Below are 18,584 nucleotides of genomic sequence, written 5' to 3'. Positions count from 1 at the left end.
GCAAACTAAAGTGCCTTGTTTTCATTAAAATAACTCTTCTGATCTGTATCTGTTGATGTGAAAAGCCCCAAAGAAACTGCAGAAAAGTTGCAGTCCAGGGCAACCTCTGATGTAACTGATTTCGGCCCCCTTCCCTTCTTAGGCTAAACCTGGGATACGTCGGCATAGAGATTACAATCTCCTGTTAACAGTCTAGGAAATTTCTGGTTCCGCTTATAATCAGTGGTGATTTTGGCCTGTTGGTATGCAAGAGCACGATGGGATGCAGAAGTGGTGTGGCTCTGATATTCTCCTTCCACATTCCTCTCATAGCCATTATACACCTGAGGAAACGTTACTTAGATTATGCTGCAAAGAGATGGTTATGGCAATCATTGCTCCACGAGGCAACAGTGCCTTTAGAAAGAAGAGAAAATTAGGAGAGAACTTCAGATAATTTATTAAAGGGCGCCATATTTAAATGTCAATTTCTCTTGACTGGTTCTCTACCAGAAGTTCTATGACAAAGCTGTTCCTAGCAAGGCCGCTAGGTCAAGTGGGTCACTATGGTAGGACTGACCACAAGTCAAGTTCTTTGCCAAAATTCATCATGAAGATGCTTTGGAGAACCAAAACCTTTGAGACAAATTGAACCATCCAACCTTTCACCTCATAGCTACTTGAGGTTAGAACACTTGTACTTTTTAAAATCAGGGTGTAGACAGACTGAAGGACATACAGAATCTTTGCATTTTTCTTTAAAAAATCTTTAAACACATCGCATTTCACTTTATATTTCGACATACGTGTGACAAATAAAGCTAAGTTTAAAAAATGCATTTATTTTGGAAAGAAATCTCTTCTTGGTTACTTTTTACTTTGCGACCTTCAATTAAACGAATAGCCAACTTGGCACCATAGATGGAACAAAATTTTCTTTCTGTCCCTTGACTCCTCCTGAATGGGAGCATAATAGATTGCCCAGAGCCCAGGCATCAAGAAATACCAGCTCAGAAGATGTGCACAATGTCTATAATAAGCTTGTCCTGTATCCTTCGTTTTCTGTGTATTTGCCAGGGCGAATTGATAGGTGAATGGAGTTGTATAGCACAGAAATAGGCCCTACTGCCCATCATGCTTATGCTGACCCTTACACTCATCTATATTACTACCAATTCTTTGTATTAATTACAGATCCCTCTACACGTTGCTCATTCAAGTACCAGTCCTTCAAACTTTTACATATTATTACCTTTCTTGCCTCTATCAATTCCTCTGGCAAAACATTCCAAATGGCAACTACTCTCTATGTAAACAATTTGCCCTCCAGATCCCCTTTAGACTTTCTCTCCTGCACCTTTAACCTACACCCTCTAGTTTTAGACATTCCTACTGTGGGAAACTCACACTGACAATCCAATCCCAATCTAACTGTGCTTCTTATCATTTTGTATCTCTCTGTCATGACACTTCTCCAAACACAACAATCTTTTCCTTTGACTCATTGTGGGAACTGGGTGCAGAAAGTGGAAGAATGTCCCACAATATTGTCATCCTTCAGTTTAAATCAATTTATGATTACCAGTATTAGTTAGTATATAGCTTTCATGGGGCCACAGTAGGAACACCACATCATTCCTCTGGGAGTTCATTCTGACTGAAATCTAATATCACCGTTCACCAAGTCAACCAATATCAAGGAGTCTGTCGATGGAAAGATCCATATCTTTACTACATAGATACAAGAACCAGAAACATGACCATGAGAAGCTCCTAAAATTTCTCTAACCTGCTCAAACAAGTCTGATTGGAATGTATGTGAAAATAGAACTGAAGCTTCAAGCAACAAGTTTCAAAGGTGGACTAAATTGACTAAATTGACTAAATCTTTGAGGGAACTACGCCAACAAGTATATAAAAGCAGCTAAAATATTTCTACTTTGTTGCACCTACAGCATTATTAATTACATGACAACCCATTTGAGATGTCGCTTCCTCTCAAAGTTAACACAAACCAAAAAGTTGCATCTTGTGCCGTTCCAGTAATTAGATAGTTATAAAAATTAACCTTGTGCCTATCATGATGTCAAGCATGTGGCTGGAGGATGTAACTTTACAATCAGCAAAACAATACAGGGAGAAGTTAGGATAAATATTTAATGCTTTGTGCATTAAGACTTAGAATGATATTTCAGGATTAAAAATAACAGAATACAAAGGAATCTTTAAAATTTAAATTGATAGTTAGAGAATGTAGTTTTAAAAAGCTATCCAAAAGGGAAGGGAATACTTGACTAACTCAGTTGAACGTTATCTGCAAAATTCTAACTCTATAACAGGGTCTTATTTTATTTAACCAGGCTTTGATATGAGAGAAACTGGTCTATGGTTAATGAGTTAGAATTAATTCTGCTTTTGAATACTGTATATACGTTGACTTGCTTTGGGACCGCTCCAAAATTTGCCAACACCCTTATGTGCTACCCTTATCTACATATACATAACATGGAGGGGGAGGAAGACCATCTGGAATGACACCTGAGTTTCCCTATTGTAGCACCAAATTTTGCATAACTGTGACATTTGGCACAGCAGGCTTCAGACCCTTGTGGTTTTTTGATGCCTTAGAAATTAACTAATTAAAGAATTAGAACCTAATATATTAAGATTTTCCTAGATATTTTATGCAAATCGCAAGCAAAATTCATATGGAAATCACAAACAAGATTTATCCTTAAAGCTTAAATCAGTATGAAACACAGTGCTATTACAGTTACTGGTGTTCAATTCTAAGTCGTACACCATTTTGAAGAAAAAAATCAATCTTTCAAAACCTATCAAACATTGAAAGGCCTATATCAAGTGGATGTGGAGAGCACATTTTCTAAAGTGGGGTGGGGGAGGATGTCTAAGATCAGAGGGCACAGCCTCAGAACAGAAGGGTGTCCCTTTAAAACAGAAACAAGGAGGAATTTCTTTAGCAAAGGGTGATGAATCTGTGGAATTCATTGCTACAGATGGCTGAGGAGGGCAAGTCATTAGGTATACTTTAAGTGGAAGTTGACAGTTCTTGATTAGTAAGGGCATCAAAAGTTATAGTGACAAGGCAGAAGAGTGAGGTTCAGAGGGACAATAAATTAGCCATGATGGAATACTGGAGCAGACTCGAAGGGCCGAATGACCCACGTTGTATGGTCTTAAATCATAAGTGAATGTAAAAGCAAATGAGAGCAGAACAAACTACCATAACAACTTTACCAAGACAAAGAGTAAAGGACCTAAATATAATTGAACGGACAAGGACAATGATCAAAGTTCAGTAGATGCTAATTTACTTACTGCAGCCATCTTCATCACTATGATCTCCACAATCGTTGTCTCCATCACACTGCCACTGAGCTGGAATACAGGTACACTCACCAAATGCACTCACTGCACACGTGAAATGGTTTCTGCCGCATGAGCACTCAGTACTTCCTGATCCTGTCACACCTGCACAGAAACAAAAATAACATCAGTGAATCCTATTGAAGATCCTCAAACTTTAAGTCAAAACTACAAAGAATACCAGGAGCAGTCATTGCTTTGGAGTGAATTTATTACCATATTGTTCAGTGCCTGGGAATTAAAATTACTGCTTGCGTGGCACGTAATACCAAGACAGGCTGGTTGATCTTAATGACTTAGTTCTGTGCTGTAAGCTTTATAAGAATCACTTGGTAATTTAAAAACAATAAAGCACTGCATCTTCAATGCTGGCCAAGAATCAGGTACAAATATAACCAACAGCAAGTAAAATACACTCAGTGGTCACTTTATTAGGTACACCTCACACTTGCAAATATCTAATCATGTGGTAGCAACTCAATGCATAAATACATGCAGACATGGTCAAGAGGTTCCACTGTTGTTCAGATCAAACATCAGAATGGGGAAGAAATGTGATCCAGGTGACTTTGATGATGGAATGATTGTGCCAAATGGGATGGTTTGAGTATCTTAGAAACTGCTGATCTCCTGGGATTTTCAGTAGTTGAATTTAAACCATTGAAAATGTACACAGTCTCTAGAGTTTCCAAAGAATGGTGTGAAAAACATTAAAAGACAGTGAGCAGCAGTTCTGTGGGTGAAAAGGCTTTTTAATAAGAGAAATCAGAGGTGATTGGCCAGAATGGTTCAACCTGAGGGAAGGCAACAGTAACTCAAATAACCACACATTACAACAGTAGTGTGCAGAAGAGCACCTCTGAACACACTACACATCAAACCTTGAAGTGAGTGGGCTGCAGCAGCAAATGACTTTGAACATGCTCTCAAGTTGTCACAATTTTAGGTATGGGGGCTACATAATGAAGTAGCCAGGAAGTATTTTCAAGCAGAACACAGCACTGAGCAATTTTTTTCAAGTGTTAAAGCTAAGGTCCCTTGCATGCTCTTTGAAACACAAGACCACAAGACAAAGGAGCAGAAGTCGGCCATTCCGCCCATCGAGTCTGCTCCGCTATTTTATCATGAGCTGATTCATTCTCCCATTTAGTCCCACTCCCCCACCTTCTCACCATAACCTTTGATGCCCTGGCTACTCAGATACCTATCAATCTCTGCCTTAAATACACCCAATGACTTGGCCTCCACTGCTGCCCGTGGCAACAAATTACATAGATTCACCACCCTCTGACTAAAAAAATTTCTTCGCATTTCTGTTCTGAAAGGGTGCCCTTCAATCCTTAAATCATGCCCTCTCGTACTAGGCTCCCCCATCATGGGAAATAACTTTGCCACATCCACTCTGTCCATGCCTTTCAACATTCAAAATGTTTCTATAAGGTCTCCCCTCATTCTTCTAAACTCCAAGGAATACAGTCCAAGAGCGGACAAACGTTCCTCATATGTTAACCCTCTCATTCCCGGAATCATTCTAGTGAATCTTCTCTGTACCCTCTCCAACGTCAGCACATCCTTTCTTAAATAAGGAGACCAAAACTGCCCACAGTACTCCAAGCGAGGTCTCACCAGCGCCTTATAGAGCCTCAACATCACATCCCTGCTCCTATACTCTATTCCTCTAGAAATGAATGCCAACATTGCATTCGCCTTATTCACTTGAATACTAACTTTTAGGTAATAATACTAACAGTTTGAATACTAACTTTAGGTGCTTAATACAACCCATAACTCAGTTCAGAAAAGGTAAAAATGGATTAAAACCAAGGCAGAAAGCTAAGTCAGTATACCTGATTGATATCACCCTCACCTCACAATTCTCTTCCCACTCACCCATCAATTTATTTTGGCTTATCTGTGGATGATTGAAAGGTTCCAAATGTCTTGGTAAGCATGTAGGAAATTCCACAAAAAAAACATTCGGAAGACTTCTTTTGAAATTACAATAAAGCTCCAAATAATTAAATGGCATTTTATTCCATTGCCAGAAGTATAGCTTTAAATTGTTACACAGCCCTGACAAAATATAATTTATTGCATGTAGAAAATTCCACAAAAAACACAAAACTGCAATCTGCATAGATTACCATGTCACAAATTAATTGGCTTCGGGGTACAAATGATATACCATCAAACAAATAAAAATGTGTATATAGAGCAGAAATGACTACACCATAATTTACCAGCTCCACAGAGAAGTTTGCACAATTCATCTTCCATAAGTTGTTGTAAAGAGGTGCACATTTGGAAGCCTTTGATCTCATTGTAGTAGTAACTGCAGGTCATGACCATTGGTTTGAAATGCCATTTATTCACGTCTACATTGGACCCACCGCATCACCTGATGCAGAATTCACAAAACCATTCAACTCAGAAGTTTAAATTATGGGCACTCTGAGCTGTTTCCCATGGACTAATCCTTCCCTGTTTCTGCTATAAGCTAACAGCAAGTTTATCTTCCAATGCCAAATAATGTAGATGGTTTTCACCCTTACTGATGGAATCTTCATTGAAAAGAGAATATTTTCTAAAGCAAATGCGCCACGGATTTCTGTAACACTATTAATTATCGTGTTTCTGCTACTCCCTAGGACTTACTTCCAGCAAGAAACTAAATTGAAATATTTTGTAATTTAAAAGACAATCTGACATGATCTAATTACAATCTCACAATAGGCAGTCCAAGCTTTTAAAGAAATGACAGACATTTATTTATCTTACACAAATGCAATACTCTTCTTGCACCCATTGTACCTTGGTGCATACCAATTACTAGACTAAAAAAGTAGTCCTATATTGCACCAGCTTATTTTAATCTATTAAATGGTGAATAAAGATAAACGTTAACTATCTTGTGTCAACCATTGTGTTCACCAATTACCTCTGTCAGGATTAATTCTCAGTCTGTCAGCACAGCTCTGTTTCCAAAATTCTTACGTGTGTTATTACACAAGATTCCAATTATGAACAAGTTGCTGAGGCAAAGGTACTTTCACCATTGAAAAAAAACTTCATTTTATTATACTGGTTATTTCATTACATGACAGAAATTTTCTTAACTGAAATTTCCTTGTCTGCTAACCAATTCTCCACCCACACCAATACCTTACCCCCAATACCGTGTGCTTTAAGTTTGCACACTAATCTCCTGTGTGGGACCTTGTCAAAAGCCTTTTGAAAATCCAAATATACCACATCCACTGGTTCTCCCCTATCCACTCTACTAGTTAAGATTATAGCGAGAGGATTCGAGTACAGGAGCAGAGAGGTACTACTGCAGTTGTACAAGGCCTTGGTGAGACCACACCTGGAGTATTGTGTGCAGTTTTGGTCCCCTAATCTGAGGAAAGACATCCTTACCATAGAGGGAGTACAAAGAAGGTTCACCAGATTGATTCCTGGGATGGCAGGACTTTCATATGAAGAAAGACTGGATGAACTGGGCTTGTACTCGTTGGAATTTAGAAGATTGAGGGGGGGATCTGATTGAAACGTATAAGATCCTAAAGGGATTGGACAGGCTAGATGCAGGAAGATTGTTCCCGATGTTGGGGAAGTCCAGAACGAGGGGTCACAGTTTGAGGATAGAGGGGAAGCCTTTTAGGACCGAGATTAGGAAAAACTTCTTCACACAGAGAGTGGTGAATCTGTGGAATTCTCTGCCACAGGAAACAGTTGAGGCCAGTTCATTGGCTATATTTAAGAGGGAGTTAGATATGGCCCTTGTGGCTACGGGGATCAGGGGGTATGGAGGGAAGGCTGGTGCAGGGTTCTGAGTTGGATGATCAGCCATGATCATAATAAATGGCAGTGCAGGCTCGAAGGGCCGAATGGCCTACCCCTGTACCTATTTTCTATGTTTCTATGTTTTAACTTAGAAGGTTTACTCTCTATCTTATCTGTATGATCCAGAGATATACTTACATTACACCTGTATTACAAATCCATCCAACTAGCAAACCTTTCATAAGTTATCTATTTCAATTGGAAGCATGACCTATTTCAAACATCCACATGAAGGAAGATGGGGGTCTCTTTGTTTTGATCAAATTGTAAACCCAATGCTCAAAGGAAATTTCCTCTTCCCTATATACTGAAACAAATATGAATTCTGTCTCACTCTTCATCCTAAATCTCAGTGGTCCCATTTCCCCAGGGATAACCATTCTGGAATTAGAAGTTCGGTCTCAGTTCCCATTCAATGTCAGCACCACACAGTTATTTAGCAGGTAAGCACCCTGACTAGCTCAGCTGACATATGGATCTGATTTGTGAGCCCTTGCTGTGGGTTGATTTCCTATTCTGCAAGATATAATCTCAGCAATGCAGCAGCAGATGAAAGAGGAACATTAAAATAATTGGATATGACGCTTAGAGCTTCGGATGTTGCCAACTGGCCCATTGCATCAGCAAGGCTCTCTGGCACAGCAGCTCCACTAATTCCATCTTTCTAACAGCCTCTTCTCCACGGCATCATAGCCAGATTACAGACCACCATCCGTCATAGCCAGATTACAAACCCAGCACCCAAGTGCCCTCATTACCATCTCGGGTGACTTCAACCATGTTACCATGGCTAGAAAACTGCCCAACTTCATGCAGTATGTCAGCTGTACAATCAGAGGGGAGAGGACTCTGGATCTGATGTACACTAACGCACTCTGTGAGCCACATGGAGAGGATATTGATGGGCTCACAGAGTGCATCACTGATTACATCAACTTCTGTCTGGACGGCAATGTTCCGACAAGAACTGTCCTTTGTTATTCAAATAACAAGCCATGGGTAACAAAGGACATTAAGGACATCCTGAACGCTAAAAAGAGGACATTTAGAGATGGAAATAAGGAGGAGGAGAGGGCAATACAGAGGGACCTGAAAGCCAGGATCAGGGAAGCTAAAGACAGGTACAGGAGGAAGCTTGAGTGGAAACTCCAGCAGAACAACATGAGAGAGGTCTGGAGGGGGACGAGGACCATCACTGGGTTCCGGCAAACTAGCAACAGAGGAGCTGAAGGCAGTGTGGACAGGGCCAACGAACTTAACCTGTTCTTTAACAGATTTGACATTGTGGCCCCTGCCCATCCCCCACATGAGCCATCTGTTGTCAGCCCCTAACCAACACATATTCCACTCTCTCCTCCTACTCCTCCTCACAGTCCCCCACCCTGCTCTCATGACTATACCCCTTTCCCACACGAAACCACCATGGTGGGCTTCGCAGCTGAACAGGTGAGAAGACAGCTGAAACGTCTCAACCCAAGCAAGGCTGCAGGACCGGATGGTGTCAGTACCAGGGTGCTCAAAGCCTGTGCCCCTCAGCTATGTGGAGTACTTCGCCATGTATTCAACCTGAGCCTGAGGCTCCGGAGGGTTCCTGTGCTGTGGAAGATGTCCTGCCTCGTCCCTGTGCCGAAGACGCCGCGCCCCATCGGCCTCAATTACTACAGTCCGGTGGCATTGACCTCCCACATCATGAAGACCCTGGAGAGACTTGTTCTGGAGCTGCTCCGGCCTATGGTCAGGCCACACTTAGATCCCCTCCAGTTCGCCTACCAGTCCCGACTAGGAGTTGAGGATGCCATTGTCTACCTGCTGATCCGTGTCTACGCCCACCTGGAGAAGCCAGCGAGCACTATGAGGGTCATGTTTTTTGACTTCTTCAGTGCGTTCAACACCATCCGCCCTGCTCTGCTGGGGGAGAAGCTGACAGCGATGCAGGTGGATGCTTCCCTGGTGTCATGGATTCTTGATTACCTGACTGGCAGACCACAGTACGTGTGCTTGCAACACTGTGTGTCTGACAGAGTGATCAGCAGCACTGGGGCTCCACAGGGGACTGTCTTGTCTCCCTTTCTCTTCACCATTTGCACCTCGGACTTCAACTACTGCACAGAGTCTTGTCATCTTCAGACGTTTTCTGATGACTCTGTCATAGTTGGATGCATCAGCAAGGGAGATGAGGCTGGGTACAGGGCTACGGTAGGAAACTTTGTCACATGGTGTGAGCAGAATTATCTGTAGCTTAATGTGAAAAAGACTAAGGAGCTGGTGGTAGACCTGAGGTGAGCCAAGGTACCGGTGACCCCTGTTTCCATCCAGGAGGTCACTGTGGACATGGTGGAGGATTACAAATACCTAGGGACACGAGTTGACAATAAACTGGACTGGTCAAAGAACACTGAGGCTGTCTACAAGAAGGGTCAGAGCCGTCTCTATTTCCTGAGGAGACTGAGGTCCTTTAACATCTGCCGGACAATGCTGAGGATGTTCTACGAGTCTGTGGTGGCCAGTGCTATCACGTTTGCTGTTGTGTGTTGGGGCAGCAGGCTGAGGGTAGCAGACACCAATAGAATCAACAAACTGATTCATAAGGCCAATGATGTTGTGGGGATGGAACTGGACTCTCTGACGGTGGTGTCTGAAAAGAGGATGCTGTCCCAAGTTGCATGCCATCTTGGACAATGTCTCCCATCCACTACATAATGTACTGGGTGGACACAGGAGTACATTCAGCCAGAGACTCATTCCACCGAGATGCAACACAGAGCGTCATAGGAAGTCATTCCTGCCTGTGGCCATCAAACTTTACAACTCCTCCTTTGGAGCGTCAGACATCCTGAGCCAATAGGCTGGTCTTGGACTTATTCCCCGGCATAATTTACTTTTTACTATTTAACTATTTATGGTTTATTATTATTTATTATTTATGCTGCAACTGTAACGAAAACCAATTTCCCCCAGGATCAATAAAGTATGACTATGACTATGGCCTGGCAATTTTTTCCATGCCTTACATCTAACCAATTCTTCCTTGAATGACGATGGAAGCTGCCTTCATCACATCTACAGGTAATGCATTCAGATCCCAATTATATGCCATGTAAGAGAGTTTTTCTTGTGTCATTCTTAATTTTTGTTTGCAGCAGTGACCTTGGGATCGCAACACCTCCACTAAAGTGAACAGCTTCCCACTATCTAATTTCTACCCAGGACATGCCCTTTTCTCATTGTTACCATCAGGAAGGAGGTACAGAAGCCAGAAGGCACACACTCAGCAATTCAGGAACAGCTTCTTCCACTCTGCCATATGATCCCTAAACAGGCATTAAACCCATGAAGACCAACTCATTTTTTAATATATTATTTCTGTTTATGCTCTATTTTAATCTAATTAATATACATATATACTTATTGTAATGGATTCACAATCATTTTTTCCTTTCTGTACTACCATGTATTACATTATACTACTGCTGCTAAATTAACGAACTTCATGACACATGCCGGTGATAATAACCCTGATTCTACACCCCTCATTATTCTGTATAATGATATTAGATTTTCTCTCAGTTTTCTCCATAGAAAATAACACCCATTTCTACAGTCAATTTGTTACCACAGTCCCTCACCCCAGAAAACAGCTCCCTAATGCCTCACATTCTTTGACTGAGGTGACCAAAACTGAACACAGTATTCCAGCCAGCCCAGACTTTTATAAAGTTTCAGAAAGACTTCCTTGTTTTTCAGCCCATTCCTCTCTTTATGAATCCCAGCATTGTATACACTTTACTGACACACTTTCTCAACCTCCTCTGTCATATAAATGATTTGTGCACACGGGTCCTCTTCGCTTTTAGAATAGTCCTTTTAGAACAGTATTTCTTTATTGCCTCTTCTCATTCATTCCCAAAATGCAATACTATCTATTTTAACTGCCCAGACAAAATGGTTAAATATGAGTTATCCTCAACATATAAAGACTGATTTAATCTAATTAATCAATTTTCTTCCAAATGACTATCAACTTGGATCATTGTTTCCAAAAGCTCTCCTGCAAATGACATTAAACTGAATGGGCTTATCCTTGCTTCAGTTTTGAGTAAGAAAGTAATATTAGCTACTCTCCTTTCCTCTAGCCCTATGATTTCCTCCTATATCCCCATCAAAAACCTGGGACATATTCTATCTGGACCTGGAGATTTACTGTATCCACTTTGAAGTTGACCCAGCTTTTCCAATATCTCCATGCTATCAAATGTTCACACATCTGTGCCTCAAACATCTCTGCATTCACTATTAGTTTGGAAACATCTTCTTATACTTGTAATGATTGAAGACATTTTTGTTTTGTTTCTGATGACGGAATTGCCAGATGCCCTATCAATCCTTTAAAAAAAACTGGAAATTTTTACGAACAATTGGGAATAATTATGAAAAGAACAACTCTCTCTCTCTCTCGAATCTAGTCCAAGGGGGTGGGGGGGGGGAACCTACACAAACAATGGATAACAAGGGATAGAGTGTTCTGAGGATTACAAGCAGTAACCCATTGCCTTTCCATTGAATCAACATGTTTGTCAGTACATGCCAGTCTTTTTCTCTGGAAACTTCTATTCATCAGTAATCCTCCAGTTTTTAAGAAAGATCATTAAGTTGTTCATTCTCTCCATACATGATGCCTGAATGCTAAGTTATCCCAGCACTTTGTTTCAGAAAACACTTCATGGTTGGTTCTAATGAAACATTATTTAAAATTATTTTTTTGAAAGAACATTAAAGACATTCTGAGTACATATACTACTATCCAGTATAATGTAACAAGACAATAAGATTCAGGAGCAGAATTAAGCCATTCATCCTATCACAGTGATCAAAGATGTGAAATACACACTTTTGACAATTCAACGAAAAAAGTACTCCGTTACTTTAAAGCAATGGCTGTGGTGATACGACATGTCAGAACCTGATTGGACAGAGTTCTGAACATGTGCGGAATTGATAGAAAGATCTGGAAGCACGGCGCTGTAAGACACATTTGATTGTTGCTGTAAATAAAAGTTTTATGTCTTCCAGAATATGATTCTTTATTAGTAACCCACGGTATGTGTAAGTATAAAGAACACAACATGAGGTCAGAAGTCAGTCTGGAAGAATAATACTTTCCTAATCACGGGACAATCGAAGACAAAAAAAAGAGTTTGAACTGTTTTGGTGTGCTAACAGATTACAAATGGAAGGTTTGCAGCCTCCACCGACACTTCAATTGTCTGGGAACTTAGATGAGAACTAGAGAAAATTTAAGCAACGTTTTGAAATTTATTTATCGGTGATCGGAGCGGATAGAAAACCGGAAAAAATGAAAGCTATGCTTCTACTCCATGTAATAGGTGATTATGCAATTGAGGTATACAATCATTTTATTTTTGAAAATGGAGATAATTTAAAGTTAAAATCGATAATGAACAAATTTGAAGCATTTTGTATACTGAAGCGTATTGTGACGTACGAAAGGCACAGATTTTTTACAGGTGCTCAGGGAACTGGTGAAACTATTGATCAATATGTTACTGAGTTGAGACACCGGAGAAAAACATGCGTGTTTGGAGAACTGACAGACTCTCTCATTAAAGACAGAATTGTTTGTGGCACCAGGATAATGGTCTGAGAGAAAGACTGTTAAGAGAACAAGATTTAGACTTGGAAAAAGCTTTGGTGCTCTGCAAAGCTTCGGAAACTGTGACGTCACAGGCTAAAGACCTTTTTATTGAGAGCTTCAATGTACACGCTATAAAAAAGCGCAAACACATTGGAAAAATAATAAAACAACTACAAAACCGATGGAAAGCGAGACATCATCGGCCAAAACAGTGTCCAGCGTATGGGAAAATGTGCAACGACTGCAGTAAGAGTAATCATTTTTCATGTTGTTGCCGAAATAGAAAGAAAGTAAAACAAGTAAATGCAGCGCTTGAAAATGGACTTGAGGAGTTTGATATAGATGTGCTTCGTGAAAGCAAAGTAAGAATGACTGGACTATTCCATTGCAAGTGAACCAAAACAATATTCTGTTTAAACTTGATACTGGACCACAAGTAAATGTTCTTGCAGAATCTGAGTTTATTGCATTAAAGCCAAGACCAAAGTTACATAAGACAAATATAAAAGTGACTGGGTATTCAGGTGCAGACATTCCAGTTCAAGGAACATGTGTGGCAAAAGTATCACACAAAAATATTGTGCACACACTTTCATTTATGGTGGTGCCAAAGAATGTACAGTCAATACTGGGTTTATCTGCCTGTGAGAGACTGAACTTGGTGAAAAAAGTTTTAGTCCTGGACAGTGACACAGAGTCAGAATACAGTGACTTGATGAAAGAGTATGAGGACTTGTTCAAAGGGCTTGGTTGTCTTCCAGGAGAGCACACGATTAAAATTGACAACACAGTGCAATCCGTAGTACATCAATGTAGAAAAGTACCGTTTGCATTTCGTCATCAACTGAAAACAGAGCTTGACCGAATGGAATAGCTAGAAGGCATAAAGAAAGCTCCCAGACCCATCCCTTTGTTACCAGCATCTGATAAAGCATTGCCACCAAAACCAGGAGTTTCATTTTTGCCCTCTGGAAGTAACGCTCATGCATCAATAGGCCATGCATTCCATCACAATCTCACCTCTGCAGGAGGGCAGAGGCCAAACTTGCCGGGACAGTACAATACTGATCTGAAGCCAGTGACAAGAATCAGGATCCAATTGAAGAGGTGAAAGCACAAGTGAAGGAATTGAGAAGTTTTATTGAAATGATGAGGTCTCAGCATAAAAAAAGAGATTACACAGTTAACGAATGAATTAGATGAAGAAAAGAAGATCTGTATTTCATAACAAATGGAAGTGGAAGGAATTAAGAAAGCTACAGTACTTGAAGAAGTAACCCAAATCATACATGGTCCAAACAGAAGGAGCAGTGTTAAGAAGAAATCACAAAGTCCTTAAGAAAGAGCCAACTTCAGAGTTTCAGTTAACTGATGCAGACCAGACAAAATATGGAAATAACAATGAAACACAAGAACTGTGTAAACCACTTAGAAGGTCTACTCGTGTTCGTAAACCCCCAGAGAGACTGATAGAGACATGTTAAATTATGCATTTGCTCTGGTCAATATTACTAATTGTTTTTCTTTTTAAGGAAAGGAAGATGTGGTGATCTAAGTCTTCCAGAATAAAAGTAAAGGCATCCGTTAGTCTTGCAAGACCATGAATCTGCGCCTGGAAAGTCTTCACTCTCCAGGGTGCAGGTCTGGGCAAGGTTGTATGGAAGACCGGCAGTTGCCCATGCTGCAAGTCTCCCCTCTCCACGACACCAATGTTGTCCAAGGGAAGGGCATTAGGACCCATACAGCTTGGCACCAGTGTCGTCACAGAGCAATGTCTGATTAAGTGCCTTGCTCAAGGACACAACACGTTGCCTCGGCTGGGGCTCGAACTCACGACCTTCAGGTCGCTAGTCCAATGCCTTAACCACTTGGCCACGTGCCCACACCTTCCAGAATATGATTCTTTATTAGTAACTCACAGTACATATAAATATACAACAATGGCGAGACAATAACATGAAAATTAACTCAGCAACCAGTTGAGATAAGGATCTTATTGCGCCATACAGATATATATGGGCATCGGGCACCTTGTGAATTATTATCCTCAATTTTTAACCATCTCCTTTGCAATTCTTCAGCGACAAATAAAATGTCACTTTTATAACTTCCTCTATGAAAAACTATGGAGAAGTAAGAAACAGACAGAAAGGTGTACTGGACCATTGACTACAGGAGACTTTATAGGGATTATTGGTTTATGTAAGTAACTACATTTTGAAACAACTTAAGCATTTTTGATACCAATTGTCCATCTTTGGAAAAACCTTCAATCTGACATGAAGGATGCATAATTGACTTTACCTGAAAAATGCAGAAACTGGCCTCATTTATATTAATTGAGTAGTTTAGACTACAGAAAATATTTAACTTTCTAAAACAGTAAAAAAAATCAGTGCACCTTTATTCTGTAAATTGTATTCTAACAACTTTCAAAATTCAACAAGATTACATAAGATACAATATAATTAAGTTTGTGTAGTCTCAATCTTTTCCACTATTTATCCACATTAAGAAATATTTGGCAAATTTTACTCAAGGATGAGTAAATAATGGCAAGGCATATACAAAGTCTGTGCATTCTGCATAGAAATGAGCAAATCAAATCACAAAGAAATGAATTCATTTAGCTGATTGGAGGCAAAAGAAACCTGACAAGACTTCAAGAAAAAGAGATCTGGCTCAGTTCTGTCCAATCTCATTTGATGTCAACATCCTCACCCACAGTCTTTCTTCTTTTCATCATGACTTCCAATACTTTCCTGGTCTAGTTCCCATTTTTAGTAACTCTGAATATCCAAAACTCTGATTTCTGTAGGCCAACCAGCATCCATTTCCCCTTACTCAGTGAGTTACAATGTCTCCTATTTAATACCCCAGTTTAAGTGTTCTCATCCTTATTTCCAATCTCGCCGTGACCTTGGTCCTCCCTAGCTCTCCAGCTTTACAAACGCGAGAAATCTGGGGGCCTCCAGTAATACCTTATAATGCAATCTACCTTTACTCATGTCACCCTTGGCAACTGTACATTCAGATATTTTAAGCTCCAGAATTCACATCCTAACCTTCTTTGCCTCTTTAACTCTCCCTCCTGCATCTTCAAGTCATCATTTAAAATTCCTGTGTGACTGAATGTTTGTTTTCATGGGGGTAACAGAGGGTCACTGCAGGTTGCGAAGATGACCACAGTCCCATTGACCTCTCCTACAGTCTGCGGAAAGTCTGCACATTCCTCTGGGATTATGTGGGCTTCCCTCAGTTGCTCTTTCTTTCCTTCTGTATGCTGGCTGCTAGGTTAATTAACTACAATAAATTACTCCCAGAATAGCTGAGTGATCTGAGAATCACATGGTGTTAATGTGCATGTCTGAGGATGTTTGGATCTGAGACAAGAGCAGATTTTGCTTGTTCTCCATGATGGGCGCTCTTCTCTCCATGGCACTGAGGCTATGAAGACTGCCTAGCTGCAGTCCTCCATGCCCACTAATATGATGAGTAGGCTTTGGGCCTACTCCAAACTGCTCCAGGCTTCAGATTTGAGGAGAACTCAACTTTGGTTCAGGATGTTTTTCACTTCAATTGTTTGCTTGATTTGTGTTGTTTTTCTTTCTCTTGCACATCAGGTGTTGTTCTTTTATTTTAATTCTTTTTTTCTTTATTTGGGTTCTTTCAGGTTTCTTGCTTTGTAACTCCCTGTGAGCAAGCAAATTTCAAGGTTGTATAACTTTAAGCAACACACATAACAGTTGCTGGTGAATGCAGCAGGCCAAGTAGCATTTCTAGGGAGAGGTACAGTCAACGTTTCGGGCCGAGACCCTTCGTCAGGACTAACTGAAAGAAGAGATAGTAAGAGATTGGAAGTGGGGCGGGGGGGGGGGAGATCCAAAATGATAGGAGAAGACAGGAGGGGGAGGGATGGAGCCAAGAGCTGGACAGGTGATTGGCCAAAGGAATTTGATAATAAACGTACTTGAATCTTGAATAGGTTATGGAGAAATAAGTGGGGGAAGAGTTGCCATGGACTCAATGGTGTTCTAAATCAGAAGGAAAAGTTTTAAATAATAAGGAAAATATTTCCATGATCTGGTCTTGGAATGTTTTAGTAAATTATAGCAGCGTCCAAATGCAAGTTGTCAGAATGGCAGCTCCTTCCAGGGGGAACGGAAACATTTTGCATTTTAGACTATCTCTCAGAGGCAATTGCTTTCATTTATACAGCATCAAATTAAATCCCCGGGGCATTTCAAATCATTTGAATTTAGGTCATTATTACAATAAAATGATATTCAGCACAACTAAAAATGAATAGTTCCTTTATTGTAAGTAATGCATTAAGGGGGTTTATGGGGCAGAAAGCATTTCCTCATTAAGCTTTATGCACTGAAATATTGAAACCTATGATGTCAATTAAATTGTAAAATGGAAAGATGAAAGCAAAAATAGACTGTGAGTGCATCCAAGTTACTTCAATTGTCACAAATTCTCAAACCTTCAGAAAATCAATTCCATAGCATCATTTTGAAAAGGATAACATGCCAACATTTGCTCAAAGCAAGGAAACAATTTCATAGCCAGGCAGTAACAATAAGTGGGCTTCCATTGCCAGCAATCTCTGTTCTGGAACTTAGGCTTTACAGCATTAAGAAACAATTTTGCAATGAATAAAATTATACCAGGGCCATTACATTACCATTAATCATTTTTAAAAAAATGTAAGTTAAACAGGATTAGGTTGTGATCTTATTTATTTATTGTTTCATGATCATGAAACAGCCTCATGTTGAAAAAATCCACATACTTGCAGCTCTGTTGCTGAAATAGCCCACACACTTTCCAGCGTAGTGAGTGAGCTTTAATTAATAGCATATTCACAGGAATATTTGATGCTTACAGCCATTTCAATGCAATGGTGCCAGGAAGATAGCACCAGCGAACAACACTACCAAGGGTGACATCCTCCACACGGTTCACAAAACTACTTTTTCTTCCCTACTTCTTTTTATTTCAAATCTGGATCTGCTTCTGTTGAAGCCGGTCTGTGATCTACATATTGTGTATTCGGGATGATTGAGCAATCCAGGTGATTTGCTGTCTCCAAGGGGGTTCGGTGAGGTTTCAGGCGAAATGGGCAGCCTAGAGGCCAGGAATCCTGGAGAGAGGGCACAAGTCCACGACTGACTCCATTTCTTGCTGGTTAAAGCGTCGAGGAAGATTGAAAACATCAAGGGTGCGAGCAGAAAGTGAGCAGTGTTTGGTGCCGTCTACTTGCAGGTGACTGGTCTCTCTCTCACTGCTACTGGAGGAAGGCGCCTGTGTGACACAGTCAGTCAGTGTCTCTGTCTCCCTCCCTCTCTCTCTCTCTCTCTCTCTCTCACACACACACACACGCACGCACGCACGCACGCTGCTGGGCAAAGGTTTAATCAACGCAGTTTACGGATTGGACTCTGCAGCTAATATTACAATGTCTTTCTGCTCGCTCCTCTTCTGTTGCTATTTTGCGCGATTTTGATCGGAGTGGCCTGCAAATAACGAAAAACAGCACTGGGTTGGGCTGAACTGAGCTAGACTGAATATGCCTGGACTCTTTCGAAGACTTTGTGGTTTGGTATTTTATATTCTGTGCTTTTCGCTTGTTTTGTTTGTAGTTTGCTCTATTTAGTTTTTTTTTGCAGATTGGGGTTTAGATATTTTTCTTTGAAAAGGGTTGCATGGTTTTCTT

General features: G+C 40.5%; 1 protein-coding gene across 3 annotated transcripts in view; it reads right to left on the bottom strand.

The window, feature by feature from the left end:
• Positions 1-18,584, bottom strand: part of lrp4 (low density lipoprotein receptor-related protein 4) — a 452,403-nt gene that overhangs the window by 255,983 nt on the left and 177,836 nt on the right. For all 3 annotated transcript variants that reach the window (XM_072272686.1, XM_072272688.1, XM_072272689.1), the window contains exon 2: positions 3,319-3,471. In XM_072272686.1, coding sequence (XP_072128787.1) covers positions 3,319-3,471 — 153 coding nt within the window. The remainder of the gene's footprint in view (positions 1-3,318; positions 3,472-18,584) is intronic.

The sequence above is a fragment of the Mobula birostris genome, chromosome 11 (assembly GCF_030028105.1).
Source record: "Mobula birostris isolate sMobBir1 chromosome 11, sMobBir1.hap1, whole genome shotgun sequence".
NCBI classification, from domain to species: domain Eukaryota; kingdom Metazoa; phylum Chordata; class Chondrichthyes; order Myliobatiformes; family Myliobatidae; genus Mobula; species Mobula birostris.
Note: the sequence above shows the minus strand (reverse complement) of the source record. Positions and strands in the feature narration are given on the sequence as shown.